Genomic DNA, 18,996 nt, shown 5'->3' with positions numbered 1-18,996 from the left:
ATATAAAAGTTGAATCTAATATAAATTTTTTAAAATCATTTTCAAAAATAAAACAGAAATCGTATCAATTACATGAAGCTGAAGAAAAAGAAGTTGAACCAACTAGTATACCTACCCAAGTCTTTCAAAATATGTTGAGAATACAGATTTCTGCTGTTCATACACTGGGATCTGATTAGCAAAAAAGACAACTTTCCCCTTTTGTCCTTGTGGGAATTTTTTAAGATGATGTTCACATATAAGGAGTGCAACAAAGGTTTTTCCACAACCTTTTAACGTGTAAGGAGAAAAGAAAACATGTAACTCATATGATATTAGATATTTCTCTAAAAAGGCATTTATTTTTGGCTCTTCTAATACCACAGAGCTGACTAATTGATAATTTAGATGGGCTTAATTATCTTTTTCCACATCTTTTATACCTTTTTAAGACCAAAAAAGTCTTAGAATCTTAATATAATCTGCTTATAGTTTTGACAGTGAAAGCTCCACAAAAATTTTAACTTCTATCAAAATTTCTCATAACCACTCCCTTTGACCTTTTAGAACAGTTAAATAAATCATTTTAAGTTTAAAATCTCAATTTAGAGTTTACCTCCAATGTAATTGGAATTTACACTATGACTACAAAATATCAAGCTACTCCCTAGATAGCATGCAAACAGCCAGAACCCAAAAGCAAGCTAACAGAGGGCACTTTTCTTTACTTTCCCATGTCCCATAAAATACATTAGGATTATGTTATTAGGACAGTTTTTTCAAAAGACACAGGGAACAAGGAAAAAACCGAAACTTGCCCATTCTGTCCCAGTATTCAATAAAAGAACAAAAAGGAACAAACAAAAACTATGTAAGTGACAGCAACTGGTTTACCTGTAGGAGCACAGATTATGGTGTTTTTTCCTTTCTTGGCAGGCAAAGCAAGCTCTAATTGGTAACTTCTTGGTTTAAATGAGCTGTACAAGTTTGTATCAGACACTTCTGGAATACAAAAGAAACAAAATTACCAAATAGCTCCTGCTCTGAGGAATCAGGGAAATAGCCACAGTCTAAAGTCCACAAATTCTGACTCCAGCAAGAAGAGCCTCACTGGAGACAGTTTAGAATCCTTTCTTTGTTAACCATTCTAGCTTTTCCACTAATCCGAAGTACAAAATTCTCTCAATGACAAAGTATTGATGGTAAGAAAGAAAAAAAACAAACATTAATTATTTTTTATACAATCATGGAAGCCTAACAAAGAGAAACCACAGCAAGAATGGCCCGATTCTGGGCAAGACAAGTTGTCCATTTGTTAAAGGCAATGCTGTATGGAACAAAGCAACAAATCCTCCCAAGATCTTTGAAGAAATCCAAACTGTTACCAAAAGAATTTCTTAAGTAGCAATAATGCTTTGTCCTTCTTCAGGTTCTCAAATGGCATTTTCTCTCAATACAACCCGAAGTTTTAAAAAATAATCAAAGGCTTTATCTCAGTAACAGGTAAGCATATAAAATATTAAAGCTAGCAAAGACTTTGGAAATTGTCTATTGAGTCTAACCTACCCATTTTAGAGAAAGGGAAAATTTCTAAAAAGTTAAGTGAATTACCCTCACAGAAAAGACATGTAAGGGCCAGGTACGCTGGCTCATGCCTGTAATCCCAGCACTTTGGGAGGCCGAGGTGGACAGATCACTTGAGGTCAGGAGTTAGAGACCAACTCGGCTGACATGGTGAAACCCCATCTCTACTAAATATACAAAATTAGCCAGTTGTGGTGACACACGCCCATGGTCCCAGCTACTTGGGAGGCTGAGGCAGGAGAATCACTTGAACCCAGGAGGCCGAGGTTGCAGTGAGCTGAGATTGCGCTACTGCACTCCAGCCTAGGCGACAGAGCGAGACTCCATCTCAAAAACAAACAAAAAAAGACGTAAGAATCTTCACGTCAGATAATTTAAAGCAATGCATATTCATTGACTTTATTCTGTTTTTTCTTTGTTTTTTTCCAGGGTAACAGATTTTATTCTGGAATGACCAAAAAAGGAAAAAAAAAAAAAAAAAAGACACTTGTAACATCCAGTTGCAGAAGTAATCTGCACATTTTATTTCTATGGAGTTATCCTAATATCATTTTTCTTCTAACACTGCTCATTATTAATCCTAATTTCTTTCCTGATATTCTTTTATAAATAACTCTTTATTATGGCATAGTATGCAACTTTCTGGTCTCATAAAACTATCAAGAAAATATGCTTCAAGAAGATAAGGGGCCCTCACAGGGCCACAGCTAACTTATACAGAGTCTTTGTGTAAATGAGAAAAAGGAGCTGCACACTAACTTCATCAACTTGCAGGACAGCCCTGGGATCCTTAAAAGAAACTGAGCAAGTGGCTCAGAAAAAGAAGACTTTCTAAAGTCTTTCTTTAGAAAGACTAGAAAGCAAGACTGATTTGGGAATTCACGGACATTGCGTTTTGGTGAAGACTCTATGTGCACTTCCAATGTAGACACACACATACTTTCGTAGTGGTAAAAGAAGAAGAAAAGATAGTAAAAGAAGAAAAGAAAGATAGTGGAAGAAGAACTAGAAGGAGAGAATGGCATTCTAAAGACAGAAAAGGTATCTATTGTAACATAAATTCTCTTTTCCAATTTTCCTTACAAACCTTTTCACAAGGCTGTGACTTCTGGTATTGCAAAACATGTCCCCACACCAAATACCAGAAGAGCACCATTATGGAAAAGAACAAACAATGTGGGATACCTGAAGGTGGACATGAATTCTCACTAAGGTTCTGGCATTCTGGATCTTCTTGGTAGAAAATCTGTATGTCAGAAGTTTCCATCTTCTCCTCAAGATCTTCTGTTTCCACATCTTTTATACCTTTTTAAGACCAAAAAAGTCTTAGAATCTTAATATAATCTGCTTATAGTTTTGACAGTGAAAGCTCCACAAAAAGGTCATAACACTAAGATTTTTAACTTCTATTAAAATTTCTCATAACCACTCCCTTTGACCTTTTAGAACAGTTAAATAAATCATTTTAAGTTTAAAATCTCAATTTAGAGTTTACCTCCAATGTAATTTACAGCTATATTGCTCAAAGTGTGGAACGTATTGCCTTACTGAATCAGAATCCACATTTTAACAAGACCTCGGAGGGATTCATATGCATCAAAAAAAAAAAAAAGGAGTATGATTTAGCAGACATTCGTGTCTTCCATTTCTGACTGACTCTTAACCCAAGAAATCAGATGTGTATTTATACAGACAGAAGCCTAGGAAAGCTAAGACTAGACATTCAGATGTTTATCAAACTCAGCCTTTGAAACTGCCTCCCTCCCAGAATTGAGTTTCCTGCTGGTCTCGCACTAGAGCTGTAGCTCTGGCTGAGGGGAAAACGCCTCTGATGGGATGTAAAAGACCAGCTGGAATGAGCGAAGCCCTAAGTAGAGATGTGAGGAGGGCACAGTGTCTTACCTTTCTCTACATTCCACAGCTCACTGAAATTGTTCCTTTCTTTCTCCAAAGCAAGTTTCAAAGTTTTGGGCCAGTTCTCCTTGTCTGATCTGAGAAGGCATTCCACCAATTTCTCTGCACCTGCCATCATTCCCTTAGTGGAGCAAATCTAAGCAAGGCAACTGTAGTTTATTGATCAATTATCCCAAAAGTTTTCCCTTTATCAGTTTTTACCAAAGAAATGTCAGTTCATCAGTTCATGTACTATCGGATTTAAAGCCATTGAACATTATGGTTCAATGGGTCATATTCACGACAATTTTTGCCCTATCCAATACAGTCTTTTAAGATACCTTTTCCTTCATCCTTGTCCTTTACACATGACAAGACTTCTCATCACTATGTCAAACCTTGTCACTATGTCAAGCCAAGCCTTCTCATCGCCTCTGAGACCCTCATCAGCAATATTAGGAAAATAATCATTTGACAACCATTCCCAACATGAATATACTGGCATATAGCAATATTTGGAAACAGATAACAAAATATTTACAATTTCTTTTCAGGGTAGAGGAATTTGTGTGACTTTTATTATTAATCATAACTAAAGTGTATTGTACATGTACTCTGTGCAAGGCATATATGAGTACTTTACATATATTATCTCATTTAACCCTTACAAAAATACTGTATTAATAAGGCACATTATTTACATTTTACACACAAAGAAACAGATATTCAGAGATGCTAAGTAACTTGCCCAAGATCATACCACTAGTAAGTGGTTGAGCTAAGATTCTAACAAAATTCCTCTGTGTCCAGAGTCTAAACACTTAACTGCTAGAGTCTGTAGTCTTTTCTCATTTGCTCAACTGTTCAATTTAAATTAGCATAAAATACTGTTCACAGACTATGGTGATGTTAACTGCAAATACAGCAAACTTCAAGAAAATCTTTGTGACATAAAAATTACTCAGTTCACATTAAAAGTACTAGTCTAGTATTAGTCTATGAGTACTTTTGTGGGTTTCAGTGATCTTCCTCAGGTCCAAAACAGTATGGAAAATAGAAGTCCCATGTTATAATTATTTCCCCAATTTAAGTATTTTATATTAACTTACCTGTATAATTTCTTCACACTCCTGATTAATTAAACATTCAGATAGATCAGGAAGGATATCTGTTGGAATAATTCTACTTTTAAATTCTGGTTGTAAACGTTTTAAAAGTAATCTATGCTCCTCCAACTTTTCAATTTTTTGGAAATCCCAACTTTCAATGGCTTCATAAAGTCCAGAATAACCTGAAAAGAAAGGAAAAAAGTGGACTTTCATGAAACCAACTGAAAAATACTTCCAGATTAGTATCACAGAAATCATGTTTGAATATATGGTGGTAGAATTCAAGAAATATCTATAAATTACCCCCAATTGTCATTGATTTTTCAAAAAGAAAACTGTTCATTTTAGTCATCCAACACTTGAGATCTTCTAGCAATGTTTATTATCTATTGGGAAAAAGTACTAAGAACAACTAAGAAGTCTTACATTTTGATCTTAGTATAAAATCTTTCTTCTAAAGTGCCCCATGGACTTCACCTACAATCTCTGATTTGTCTTTACAAAGTCAGATTCAACAGGTTTGTTATCGTATCTTCTCAGTGGAAAGCAGTAAAGAAGGCAAAAAGAGATATAAATCTTAATTCCTGCCCCCAAGGAACTTTCCTTCTAATTTTTCTAAGTTAATATTAAGTAAATGGGAAATTTACCTAATATTATTCTATCTGCCTTTAAAAGATATTTATTTAAAAATCATATTTAGAAAGTTCAGAGGAAAATACTAATGGCCAACAAACATACACAAGATGTTCAACCTCATTCTTTTGTTAAATTGTGGTAAAAAACAGATTAAACATTTACCATCTTAACTATTTTTAAATGTACACTTCAGTCATGTTTAATTCATTTTGTTATAAAACAGAAATCCACACCTTTTTCACTTTGCAAATCTAAAACTCTATAAAACAACTACTTTTTCTCCCCTCCCCCTGCTCCTGTTTACCACCACTCTGTTTCTATGAATCTGACTACTTTAGATAATTTATACAGGTAGCAAAATACAATATTTGTCTTTTTGTAACTGGCTTACTTCACTCAGCACAACACCCTTAAGGTATGTTCATTTTGCAACATGTGTCAGGATTTCCTTTTTCAAGGCTGAATAATATTCCATTGTATGTGTATATCACATTTTGTTGATCCATTCATCCACAGATGGACATTTAAGTTGCTTCTACCTTGTAATCTATCATGAATAATGCTACCCACATGGATGTGCAAATATCTCATGAAGACCCTGCTTTCAATTCTTTTGGAAATACACCAGAAACAGAATTGCTGGATCATACGGTGATACATATTTTCAGTTTTTTTGAGGGACTGCCATACTGTTTTCCATAGCTGTTACACCATTTGACATTCCTACCAATCAGGCACAGGGTTCCAATTTCTTCACATCCTCACCAATACACATTGTTTTCTGGATAGAAGCCATTTTAGTCAGGGTGAGGTGGTATCACATTGTGGCTTTGAATTTCTCTGATGATTAGTGATGTTGAATATCTTTCCATATACTCATTAGCCATTTGTATACCATATTTGAATAAATGTCTATTCAAATACTTTGCCTTTTTTTTTTTTTTTTTTTGAGATGGAGTCTCACTCTGTCACCCAGGCTGAAGTGCAGTGGCATGATCTCAGCTCACTGCAACCTCTGCCTCCTGGGTTCAAGCAATTCTCATGTCTCAGCCTCCTGAGTAGCTAGGACTACAGGCATGTGCCACCACGTCCGGCTAATTTTTGTATTTTTAATAGAGAAGGGGTTTCACCATGTTGGCCAGGCTGGTCTTGAACTCCTGACCTCAGATGATCCACCTGCCTCAGCCTCCCAAAGTGCTGGAATTACAGGCATGCACCCAGCCCCTTTGCCTATTTTTTAATTTGATTTTTTCTTGTTGAGTTGTAGTAGTTCTTGATATAGTCTACATATTAACCCTTTATCAGGTACACGACTTGCAAACATTTTCTCTCATTCATAGGTTGACTTTTCACCCTATTATGTCCTTGATGCATGTAAGTTTCATATAGTCTCATTTGTCTATTTTTGCTTTTGTTGCCTATGCTTCTGTTATCATGTCCAAGAAATCACTGCCAAGTCCAATGTCATGAAGTTTTTCCCCTATGCTTTCTTCTAGGAGTTGTATAGTGTTAGTCTTACATTTAGGTCTTTAATGCATTTTGAGTTTATTTTTGTATATAGCATGTGATGGTTAATTTTATGTGTCAACTTGACTGGGCTAAGGGATGACCAGATAGCTGGTAAAATATTTTTGGGTGTGTTTGTGAGGGTGTTTTCAGAACAGATTAGCATTTCAATCAGTCAGACTGAGTAAAAAAAATTTACCCTCACTGATGTGTGTAGACATCATCCAATCCATTGAAGACTAAAAGAGAACAAAAAGGCAGAAGAAGGGCAAATTCTCTCTTTTCTTGAGCTCATCCTTTCTCTTGCCCTTGGACGTCAGAGGTCCTGGTTCTCAGGACTACAGACTCTGAATTACACCAACTGCTCTTCTGATTATCTAGATTGCAGACAGCAAATCAGGAGACATCTCAGCCTCCATAATCATGTGAGCCAATTCCAAAAATATATATACACATATATGTAAGTAACAATGTGTATACATAACTCATCATATATACACACACATAAAAATATCCTATTGGTTCTGTTTCTGTGGAGAACTGTGAATACATGGATTGTCAAAATTCATTCTTTTACATATGGATATCCAGTTTTCCCAACATTTGCTGAAGAGACTGTCCTTTCCCCATTGAGAGGTCTTGGCATCTTTGACCATAATATACTTGAGGATTTATTTCTGGGTGCTCTTTTGGCCTATGTGTCTGGCTTTATGCCAATGCCATATCAGTTTGATTGCTATAGCTTTGTAATGTGTTTCGAAATCAGGAGGGGTGAGGCCTCCTGGTTTATTCCTCATTATCAAAATTTTGCCTATTCAGGATGCCTTGAGATTTTCTATAAATTTTGGATAATTTTTTCTATTTCTACAAAAAAAATGTTAATGGGATTTCAATAGGGATTACATTGAATCTATAGCTCACTTTTGGAAGTATAGGCATCTTAAGTCTTCCAGATCATGAATGCGGATATCTTTCCATTTATTTGTGTCATCTTTCATTCTTTCAGCAATGTTTTTGTAGGTTTCAAGGTATGAGTTTTTATCTCCTTGGTTAGGTTTCTATTTTAATCTTTTGATGCTATTATAAAATGGAATTGTTACCTTAATTTTCTCTTTGGATTATTTGTTAGTATATAGACATGTGACTACTTTTGGTGTCAATTTTGTGTCCTGAAATTTTTCTGAATTAGTTGTAATAGTTTTTTTCTAAAATCTTTAGGGTTTTCTACATATAGATTGTGCCATCTGCAAACAGATTATTTTACTTCTTTCTTTCCAGTTTGGATACCTTGTCTTTATTTTCCTTCCCAAACTGCTCTAGCTAGGACTTTCAATGCTAAAACTTATTCAATTTTTAAAATCAAAATTTAAAGTACTATTTTTACCTAACAGGTTGGTAAGGATTAAAATGACTTATAACATCCAGATCAATTATATCCCCAAAGTGGAGAAACAGTGCTTCCTCTGAAGAGAAACAGAAACCAGCCCTTTGGAAAGACTTGCTCCATTGCTGATTTCAACCAATCCTTGACTTCCCCTCCCTTCTGCAGTTTCAACACAACAACCAATCAGCATTTCTTCCTAAGAGACCACCAACCATGGAGCAGGTCTCGTCGGCCTATGGAGGATGTGCAGTGAGGATTTTCATGTCCTCTGTTTCACCTTCTGACGTCAGAGGGCCAAAAACTCCACCCTTGGATCATGCTAACACTGCCAGTTTTTGAACATGGGTCCCATGGAAAGGCATGAAGCTCAACTGTGCAGTGCATGCTTCTGCTTTCATATGACTCCTCCTGTAGTGCATGCTTCTGCTTTCATGACTCCTCCTGTAGCTTACTGAGTATTTAGTCACCCCATTCAGCATAAATCTGTTTTACTCTTCCCACCCTCAAAGTGCCTATTTCTGGCTTCTGGCCGGAGGCTGCACTTCCCAGCCTGTCAAAATGGCCACTATGCAGGCTGCAACGCTTTATGAAAAATAAAGCTCTCCTTTCCAAATTTATGAACTTCATGATTCTTCTGTTGATAGAACACACCATAGCTCTGAAAACAGAAACTTTAAAAGTATGTAACATTTGATGCATGTACCAGAATATTTGTAACATATATAAGAATATAACAAGAAAATGAACATATTTGAACCTACTACCCAACTTAAGAGCTACCATATTCCAATATTTGTATGTGCCTTATCTTTCTAACCTCTTTGTCTCCCTGTCAATCACTGCTTCCCTGTATTTAATAAATCAATACCTTGATTTTTTTATACTTGCATATATTTGATTCCCTAAGCAATATGTTAAGTTTAGCTTTTTGGGGCTTTATAAATATTATATCCTATGACATATAAGTTTCTCTTAAAAATTAAACATTACATTTCTAAGACTCACCTGAGTTGTCATCTATAGATGCGTTCATACCTTTTCACTGTAGTTTAATGGACCATGTTTAACTATTATAAAACTTATGTATCCATTCTCCTCTTAAAAGACATCGGGGTAATTTCCAGTTTTGTTTGCTTTTGTTACTGCAGTTATACTATGAACACTCTTATAAGCATATTCTGGAATACATGCATAAGTTCTTCTAGGGCACAAACTTAAGAGTGAAACTTTTGGATAGAAGGATATATGAGAGTTGAACTCTACAAGGTAATATGAAATTATTTTTCAAAATAGTTGTATCAATTTGCACTCCATATAGTGATATTTAAGATTTCCAGCTGGGCGTGGCGGCTCACACCTGTAATCCCAGCATTTTTGGAGGCCAAGGCAGGTGGATCAGGTGGATCACCTGAGGTCAGGAATTCGAGGCCAACCTGACCAACACGGTGAAACCCCATCTCTACTAAAAATACAAAAATTAGCCGGGCACAGTGGTGGGCACTTGTATTCCCAGCTACTGAGGAGGCTGAGACACGAGAATAGCTTGAATCCGAAAGGTGGAGGCTGCAGTAAGCCAAGATTGCGCCATTGCACTCCACTCTGGGTGACAGAGCAAGACTCTGTCTGAAAAAACGATTTCCATTAAATATCTTCTTTAAGCCTTAACATCGTTGGACTTCTTAAGTTTTGCTATCTAGTAGTTATAAAATGTTATCTGTGTTCCTAATTTACAATGTCCAAATTCCTAATTGGGGTGAGAATCTTTTCATACATTTATTCACTTTTCATGCTTCACATTCATTTAAATGTTTCTCCAAATTTTTTGCTGTTTGTTTTCTTTCTTTTTCCAATTTATTTCAAGACCTTTTTAACATATTCTAGATACTAATCCTTTGGTGATTATATGTTTTGCAAAGATCTTCTCCCAGAGTTTGTGACTTGTTTTTTTCACTTTCTTTATAGTGCTTTTGATAAACATGAGGTAAGAATACAAATTTATTTATTTGTATCCACATGGGCATAAAAGGGTGTTTTAAATATGGGGGTCTCCCTATGTTGCCCAGGCTGAAGTGCAGCAGCACCATCACAGCTCGCTGCAGCCTCAAACTCTTGGACTCAAGCAGTCCTCCTGCCTCAGCCTCCTGAGTAGCTGGGACTACAGGCATACACCACCACGTCCAGCTTAAGTTTGTTTGATTTTTAATGTTATTCTGCTTATAAATGCTATTTTTTGAATAGCTCCTTCTTTCCCAGTAATCCTTCTTTCCCAGTGATAGCTAATACATCAGGTTTCCATAAAGATATGGGTCTAATTAAAGTGTCTCTATTCTATTTCAGTGGTCAGTTTGTTAATGCCAGAAGGAACATTACACTGTCTCAATGCCTGTAGCTTTCTAATAAATGCTGACATGTAGAAAGAAAAGCCCCAGTCTACTAAATTTGTCTTCTTTAGGGGTGTCTTGCCTATTCTTGGGTCATAATGCTTCCACAGACATTGTAGAATCAACTTGCCACACTCGTTGAAAAAGTATGTAGGATTTTTATTATAATTTATTGAATACACAGATTAACGTAGGGAGAACTGACATTTTTACATCAAGTCTCCTCCTTTATGTGCATGGGTATGTATTTCCATTTAGGACTTATTTAATATCTTTCAATAACATTTTATCATTTTCTCCATTCAGACTTTATACATCTTTTGTTAGATTTATTCCTAAAACACATTACAATTATTATAAATGATACTTCATTGCAAATTACATTTTTTGTTTGCTTTCAGTGGGCAGAAATGCAACTAATTTTTGCATACTGGCCTTATATCCAAATAATCTTGCTAACTCTTCCACTAGTGACTGTAATCTCTCTGCAGATGCTTGTGGATGTTTCAGGTAGACAATTATGTCACTTGCCTAAAAATAGTTTTTACATTGCCTCAGACTTAGTATAGTTCGTGCCTCTTAGTTGCACAAGTGGATACTTCAAAGTGGATACTTCAAAATTAATAGCTTTTCACTTTTACAGCATTGTCAAGCAGCAAAGTAATATACTCTGATTTGTGATTTTAAAAAATGAACTAACCTGTGTGGGCTAGGGCATCCAAAAAGCCACGGAACCAGCCTTCCTCCTGGAGCTCCAACAGGATGTTGAGAAAAAGTGTGGCAGCCTCCATTGGGCCCTTGTTGTTTTTCTCAGCCTGAATGTACTGCACCTCTTCTACAGACAGAAGCAAAAATGACTCATCAAACTGCAGAACCATTCATCATTAGAAGAAAAACCAGAAGATCACCAGACCTTTCCAAATAGGGACAGGAATTGTAACAAATCACAGCATTGGAAGAATCTTTGGAGAAGCAGCAAAACCTCTGCCCAGGCTCAACATGCTCATTCTTCACCAATCCACTCTTCCCATCCTCTCTGAAAACTTCTAGTTTGGTGTGGAGGGCTGAGCACACACTCTAGAAAAGGGGTTTCTTGAAGATGTGTAAAAAAGTCTCCCTGCAACAAGAGAGAAATCATGGTGCCTCAAACTATCCTCCTGCCTCAGCCTCCCAAAGTACTGGGATTACAGGTGTAAGCCACTGCACCCAGCCTCTACCAAAAAAAAATTTTTAATTAGTTGGGTGTGGTGGCTCATATCTGTAGTCTCAGCTACTTAGGAGGCTGAGGTGGGAGGATCACCGAACCAAGGAGTTCAAGGTTCCAGTAAGCTATGATGGCACCACTGCACTTCAGTCTGGGCAACGGAGTGAAAACTTGTCTTGAAATAGGACAAGGAAGGAAGGAAGAGATACTTTCATGGTCTTTTTGGGAGAAAACTATCAACCTGATAGTGGTTCATTCTAACTTTGTACACTAACTTCATGCCTGGGAAGTAGTGACAAAAATACTATCTTGGTATGATCTAATATTTCATAATTTTTTTCCCATTGTTGATGGAATGCAAATTCCAAGAGAGTAAGCTAGTTGTCAACGCTGGTGAACCATTATATTCTCATAGAATAGGATCTGGCACATAAGAGGCACTAAACAAAGGTATGCTGAATGAAGGAAGGAAGAGAAGAAAGAATACCTTATACTCTTGCTCTACTTAAAGGAATCTTTGCCAAGGTCTCTGTCTTGACAACAATAAAATCAACCCTTTCAGCCAGATATGGCAGCTCACGTTTGTAATCCCAGCACTTTGGGAGGCTGAGGTGGGCGGATCACCTGAGGTCAGGAGTTCAAGACCAGCCTGACCAAAATGCTGAAACCCCATCTCTACTAAAAGTACAAAATTAGTTGGGCATGGTAGCACATGCCTGTAATCCTAGCTACTTGGGAGGCTGAGGCAGGAGAATTGCTTGAACCAGGGAGGCGGAAGTTGCAGTGAGCCGAGATCGGGCCATTGCACTCCAGCCTGGGCAACAAGAGCAAAACTGTCTCAAAAAAAAAAAAAAATTAACCCTTTCAAAAAATAAAATTCAATGACTTTTTTGAGCTGTGAATCCATTACTACTATCTAATTTTAGTACATTTTTGTTACTGTAAAAAGAAAACCTACATCCATTAGCAGTCATTCCCCACACTCCCTCTCCTTAGCCCCAGGCAAACGCTAATCAAATTGAGTGTCCATGGATTTGCCTATTCTAGACATTTCATATTAATGGAATCATATAATACGTAGTGTTTGTGTCTAGCCTCTCTAACTTTGCATAATGTTAAGGTTTAACCATGTAGCATGTTATTATTCATTTCTTTTTATTGCCAAGTCCCATTATATGGATACACCACATTTTGTTTATCCACTCAACAGTTAGTGGATATTTGAGTTGTGTCCACATATTGGCTATTACAAATAGATATGCTTTGAACATTCATGAACAATTTTATGTGAAGATGTATATATTCATTTCTCTTGGTATACGCATAGATGTGAGATTTCTAGTTCATATGGTAACTCCATTTTTAACATTGTAGGAAACTGTCAAACCATTTTCCAAAGGAGCTGCACCATCTTACATTCCCACCAGTAATCTAAGAGGATTCCAATTTCCACACATCCTTGCCAATACTTATCTTTTTCATTTTAGCCTTCTGTATTAGTTTCCCATGGCTGCAATAACACATTAGCACAAACCAGGTGGTTTAAAAGAAGAGAAGTTTATTCTCTCTGTTCTCAGAGGCTAGAATTGTGAATCGTGGTGACAGCAGGGTCATGCTTCCTCTGAAGGCTCTAGGGGAGAATGTGTTCCTTGCCCTTCCAGTTTCTGGTGGCTGCTGGCATTCCTTGGCTTGTGACCACACTCCCACCAACTCTGCCTTCTGTTTCTCTGGCTTGTGGCCACATCACTCCGACCTCTGCCTATGTTTTCCCATGGCATTCTCTGTCTCTCCATGTCTTCACATGGCTGTTTTCTTAAAGGAACACCCATCATACTGATCTAAAGGCCTGCCCTACTCTAGTATAACCTCATTTTAACTAATTTCCTCTGTAAAGATATAATCTCTAAAGAAATCACATTCTGAAGTACTGGGGATTAGGACTTTAACATATCTTTTGGATGAGGTGACACAATTCAACCCATGACAGCAACCTATCTGATCACCTATCCTAGCTTCCCCGGACCCACAATCCTACCGTATTCCAGAGTCAGTTCATGCTGTTCCTAAGCCCAGTCCTTACAGCTGTCCTTTTGTTCCCAGGCCTCCCTGCTGCTTGAGCTTCACTTTGACATGTTACCAGCCATTACAGATACTCCACGTGGAGATGCAAATTTATTTCAGCCACAGCTACCACCTTCCCACATAAACTGCCTTGCAGTATCCTGGGCAGTTCAGATTTACTTTGCATGTGGTCAGGCCCATCCTTCTGCCTCCTGGCCTGAATATCCAGAGTAGCGACAATTTCCTTGACAGCACCAACAATGCAGAGAAAACCTCATCTTTGGCAGTATTTCCCACTGTCTTTGCTGTCCTGGGGTCCACTGTAATGCCAACCTCAGCTTCTCAAGGTAGAACTGCTTGATCCCTTCTCTACTTTCTCAGTCTCTTTAGAGGTCTCTGACTAAAGCACTTACACTGTGTAGTATGTAGTAACTGTGGGCCTGTCTTCTACCTGAGACTGTGACTTAGAACATTTGTCTCGTAATCATCAGCACAGTACCTGGCTCATGCATGTGTCCAAAAAGTACTACCAAAGGAATGGATACTCGGAATACTGCCCACCTGGTGCCTCTCCAGAATCACGGTTGGCCTTTGACTCCAAAGGGATATTATAAAAGATCTGAGGCCGAGCGTGGTGGCTCACCTCTACTCCCAGCAATTTGGGAGGCTGAGGCGGGTGGATCACTTGAGATCAGGAGTTCGAGACCAGCCTGGCCAACATAGTGAAACCCTGTCTCTACTAAAAATACAAAAATTAGCCCACCATGGTGGCGGGCACCTGTAATCCCAGCTACTCAGGAGGCTGAGGCAGGAGAATCGCTTGAACCAAGGAGGCAGAGGTTGCTATGAGCCAAGATCACACCACTGCACTCCAGCCTGGACAAAAGAGCAAGACTCTATCAAAAAAAAAAAATCTGAAGCCCACACCAAGGTCTGCCTTGAAACATCCTAGACAATCTGTGAGTAAGAAAAGCCCTGAAGCTTCCAGGGAACCACACAAGTTCTCCAGGAGAAACACAGCTTCAGTGCTCCTTTTCCAAGATGTAACTAGTGTCAATAATCACAATATCTGATTGCAGACAGCATTATAGTAAATGAGATGCTGGATATGGGCATGGGGAGAGTGTGGATAAGCTCCTTTTGCTTTCCATTGACAGCAAAAAAATATGAGTCAAAAGTTTTATAATCCAGCCATGATACTCATTAGTATCTCTGGTCCCTGACTGAATCCTGACTGATAAAATATACTTGTCATGGCCAGGGACAGTGGTTCATACCTGTAATCCCAGCACTTTGGGAGGCTGAGGTGGATAGATCACTTGAGGCCAGGTGTTTGAGACCAACCTGGCCAACATGGTGAAACCCTGTCTCTACTAAAAATACAAAAGTTAGCCAGGCGTGGTAGCTGGCACCTGTAATCCCAGCTACTCAGTAGGCTGAGGCAGGAGAATCACTTGAATCCAGGAGGTGGAGGCCACAGTGAGCTGAGAGCTGAGATCCCACCACTACACTCCATCCTGGCAACAGAGCAAGACTGTCTCAAAAACATATGTAGGTATATGTATATGAATGTATGTGTGTGTGTAATGCATATATTATGTGTCATATATATATATGTCACAATTAAAGTTAACCAATAGAATCTAGAGCTTCCAAAGCAGCCTAGAGAAAAAAATAAGGAATAGAGAAAAACTATCAATCTAACAGAAAAGGAGTTGAACCCAAAAAGCGTGTGGATAGAGATGCATGTTCTAAAGTAAAAAGGCATAAACAAGAAAAATGTAAGTCAACTTCATAACAATAGTTGCCTCTGCAGAGGAAATCAAAAGACAACCTCAAGGGTGTCTTTTACATTAAAAATTAAGACTTTCTTCAGCATATTTTTTTTTTAACTTACTTTCTGGTATTTTTATTGTTATTGCACTCTATAAATTAGCATGGGAAGATCTGACATTTTTACAAACCTATAGTCCCCATGCAGAAACACAGGCTGTCTCTTCCTCACTCAAATCAGAGCCAGACTCCTCTTCAGGGACTTCACAGTTTTCTTTATACCACTTCAGCATTTTGTTGTTAAATGTATCACTATCTTCTATTTTCTGTTACCACAATAAATTAGATTTTATATTTATGTTTTTCAAATAAAATGTTTTTCTGCTTATAAAAATGATTATGAAATGTAAACATTTCAAGCACCATTTGAAAAGTATAAAGAAGTAAAAGTCCACCCAAATTGCATCACACAGAATCAATCATATGTAATATCCTCTGGAAACCATCCTTCTAGGAACTCATTATATGTATAATTAGATAGTTTTAAATAAATAAGATCCAACAATCTGCTCTTTTCCATTCAAGGGATTAGAGATGTTGTTTCCTATCAATAAATATGTATCTACATTAACTTTTAGTGGCTACACGGTTTTATGTCTCATAAATGTACTATAATTTAATGTATTCCTTATTAATAGGTAACTAAAATGTGTTTAGTGTAGACACATCTATGTCTTTACCTGCTTTAGCAACTTTTCCCTGGAATAAGTTCTCAGAAGCATAATTCCTCAGTTTAATGGTATATGCTTTTACATGTTAAGGCCAGACACAGTGGCTCATGCCTGTAATCCCAGCACTTTGGAAGGCCTAGGCAGGCGGATCACTTGAGGTCCGGCATTAAAGACCAGCCTGACCAACATGGTGAAATCCCATCTCTACTAAAAATATGAAACTTAGCTAGGCATGGGAGCTTGCACCTCTAATCCCAGCTACTCAGGAGGCTGAGGCAAGAGAATCGCTTGAATTTGGGAGGTGGCGACTGCAGTGAGCTGAGATTACACCACTGCACTCCAGCCGGGGTGACAGAGTAAAACCGTCTCAACCAATCAATCAATCCATAAATGAATAAATGAATGTTAATACATTTTGCCCAACTATCTTCCAAACTGTACTAACTTACCCTCCATCCATAATGTATGAATGCTATTTCCTCCATAGTGCTAAATTTGCTCAATCTTCATAACCTTTGCAAAACTGAGAGACAAAAACAGACCAAACAAACTTCACTGTTTTTAATGATTTCTTGTGGGACATTTTCCACTTTTGGCCAGTGTTTTTTGTTTTGTTTTTTTCTTAAAACATTTCCTGTTCATGTCTCACAGCTAGTTTTGAGAAGTCATTCACATTTTTTCTAAATTGGATTTGTAAGAATATTTTATGCATTTAGGGAAATGTTATATAATCTAGCTTGTTTCTCCAGTATATGAAAATAGTTTTTTTCCAGCATAATCTCACTTATTTTCCAGTAGATGAAAATGCCTGGCCTCTGATTTTACTTTACGTATCTATTCCAACAAGACTGAACTCTGTTAGTTTTGGTAATTTGGGGGAATGTTGTTTTTGTTCTTTATTTTAGGCAATTTGCTTTCTTTGGAGTTATGCTGTTATTTTTGCAATTACTTGAGTAAATTAATTATTAGTTTTCATTCTTTTGAAATACCAATAAATCCATTTCGGCTATAAATTCTGATTAAATGCTTATTACATCTTAAAATATATAATATGTGGGCTGATTGCTATGCTTACTTTTGAAAGTAGCTATACTTGCTTAGATTTTCTCATTTTGCTAGGGAGTTACTCAAAAGAATGCTATTTTGAAATTATATGGTAATTTTTTTAAACCTATGATTAATTTCTGGTATGCAGAATAATAGTTAACATTAATTTAATGTCATGCAGTTTAATTTTCAAAACACCCAAACACAGTTGTTATTCTGATTTTACAAATGAGGAAACTGAGGCACACAGGAGTTAAGACATTTGCCCAGAGTCACAGAAGCCTACAAATTGAAAAATAAAACTCATAAAAGTTATGCTCTGGGAATTTATTAAAGATTTATCTGTAACTCATATATGATCACTTTGGCAAAGGTTTTTAAGAATTGAGGGAAAAGGATATATTCTCTATATGATATAAAAAACGTAGACATTAAATCAACCTTATTACATTAAACAGATCATTTATATATTCATTATCATTTATCTGACTTAGCAGTACTAATAAAGATGTCTTACAATTCCCACTTTTTGACTTTTTCTTATATTTATTAAACAAAAATTTATGTGTACCAAATCTTCACTGTGATATCTTAATACTGAGGAAGAAGACCCTTAATCCTCTTAAGCTTCTAAGAGCCCTTCCTCCTAGACTTCTACATTGCATTTCAGTAGGAGAAGTAACGGCTGGCAGACCGGGGCTCAATCACCCTCCTACAGATTGCAGGCATGGTATGGAGCAATCTTTCTAGAAGGCATTGTTTTTACTTAAATACGATCACACCCCTACCTATGTCACGTACCCCACACCTACTTCATGGATCAAGATGTAATTTCTACAGTTGTAAGCCCAAGATCATTTCACATGTAATTTCTAGAGTTGTAAGCCTTTAAAAGGGTAGGGAATTTCTTTGTTAGGGAAGCTCGGCTGTTAGGCATCTATGCTGCTGCAGCTCCCGGCCAAATAAATCACCACTTCCTTCCCAGTTCCGTGTTCAAGAGGTTTGTTTCTTGGCCTTTTCTGCTTCAATACCTTTATCTTTTTATCTTAATACTTTCTGCTAGTGAAATTTAAGTATAATTCTTGCTTTCTTTTTGTTGCATTTAATATATCTTTGTCCCTTCTTTATCTCTTTTTTATTTATTATTTTTGAGACAGGGTCTTGCTCCATTACCCAGGCTGAAGTACAGTGGCATGACCATAGCTCACCACCCACAGGCTCGATTTTCTGGGCTCAAGCAATCCTCCCACCTCAGCCTCCCAAAGTGCTGGAATTACAGGCATGAGCCACCAACCCTGGCTCTGGTTTTTTTTTTTTATGTTATTATACTTTACATGGGTCTTTGGCAAATGACAAAACCCTGGATTCTGCTTTCTGACTCATTTAAACTTATTTAAAAGACATTTGACCTAATTACATGGCCATAACTGATAGAACTAGCTTTCCTTGTGTTCTCTTGTTTTTATTTCCCTTTCCTATATTCTCTGGTTACCTTAAGTTACTAGTTTCTTTTCTTTTCTCTAGAATAATGAAACATATATAACCTCCTTTACATTGTTGTATCATTATCTGTAACCATTCATATAGCTTTTAAAACTACAGAAGCAAGTGGAAAACAGTCTTTCAAGTCTCCCCCTTTAGAAGCAAGGGATTTAACTCTTATTTATCATAATTTTCCCTAGCTCCTTACAGACTCAATCTAACATTT

At 37.2% G+C, this 18,996-nt stretch overlaps 1 protein-coding gene across 1 annotated transcript in view; it reads right to left on the bottom strand.

Moving 5' to 3' along the window:
• The window catches only part of RIGI (RNA sensor RIG-I), a 74,768-nt gene that overhangs the window by 36,664 nt on the left and 19,108 nt on the right, over positions 1 to 18,996 (bottom strand). The window contains exons 2-7 of the mRNA XM_064380690.1: positions 11,173 to 11,307; positions 4,566 to 4,747; positions 3,466 to 3,613; positions 2,749 to 2,868; positions 874 to 981; positions 116 to 269 (exon numbers count right to left, since the gene is read on the bottom strand). Of these exons, the coding sequence (XP_064236760.1) occupies positions 116 to 269; positions 874 to 981; positions 2,749 to 2,868; positions 3,466 to 3,613; positions 4,566 to 4,747; positions 11,173 to 11,307 (847 nt within the window). The remainder of the gene's footprint in view (positions 1 to 115; positions 270 to 873; positions 982 to 2,748; positions 2,869 to 3,465; positions 3,614 to 4,565; positions 4,748 to 11,172; positions 11,308 to 18,996) is intronic.

The sequence above is a fragment of the Aotus nancymaae genome, unplaced genomic scaffold (assembly GCF_030222135.1).
Source record: "Aotus nancymaae isolate 86718 unplaced genomic scaffold, 86718_ANA_hifiasm-v0.15.2.pri h1tg000003l, whole genome shotgun sequence".
Classification (NCBI taxonomy): domain Eukaryota; kingdom Metazoa; phylum Chordata; class Mammalia; order Primates; family Aotidae; genus Aotus; species Aotus nancymaae.
This window is presented reverse-complemented; position numbering and strand designations above follow the sequence as displayed.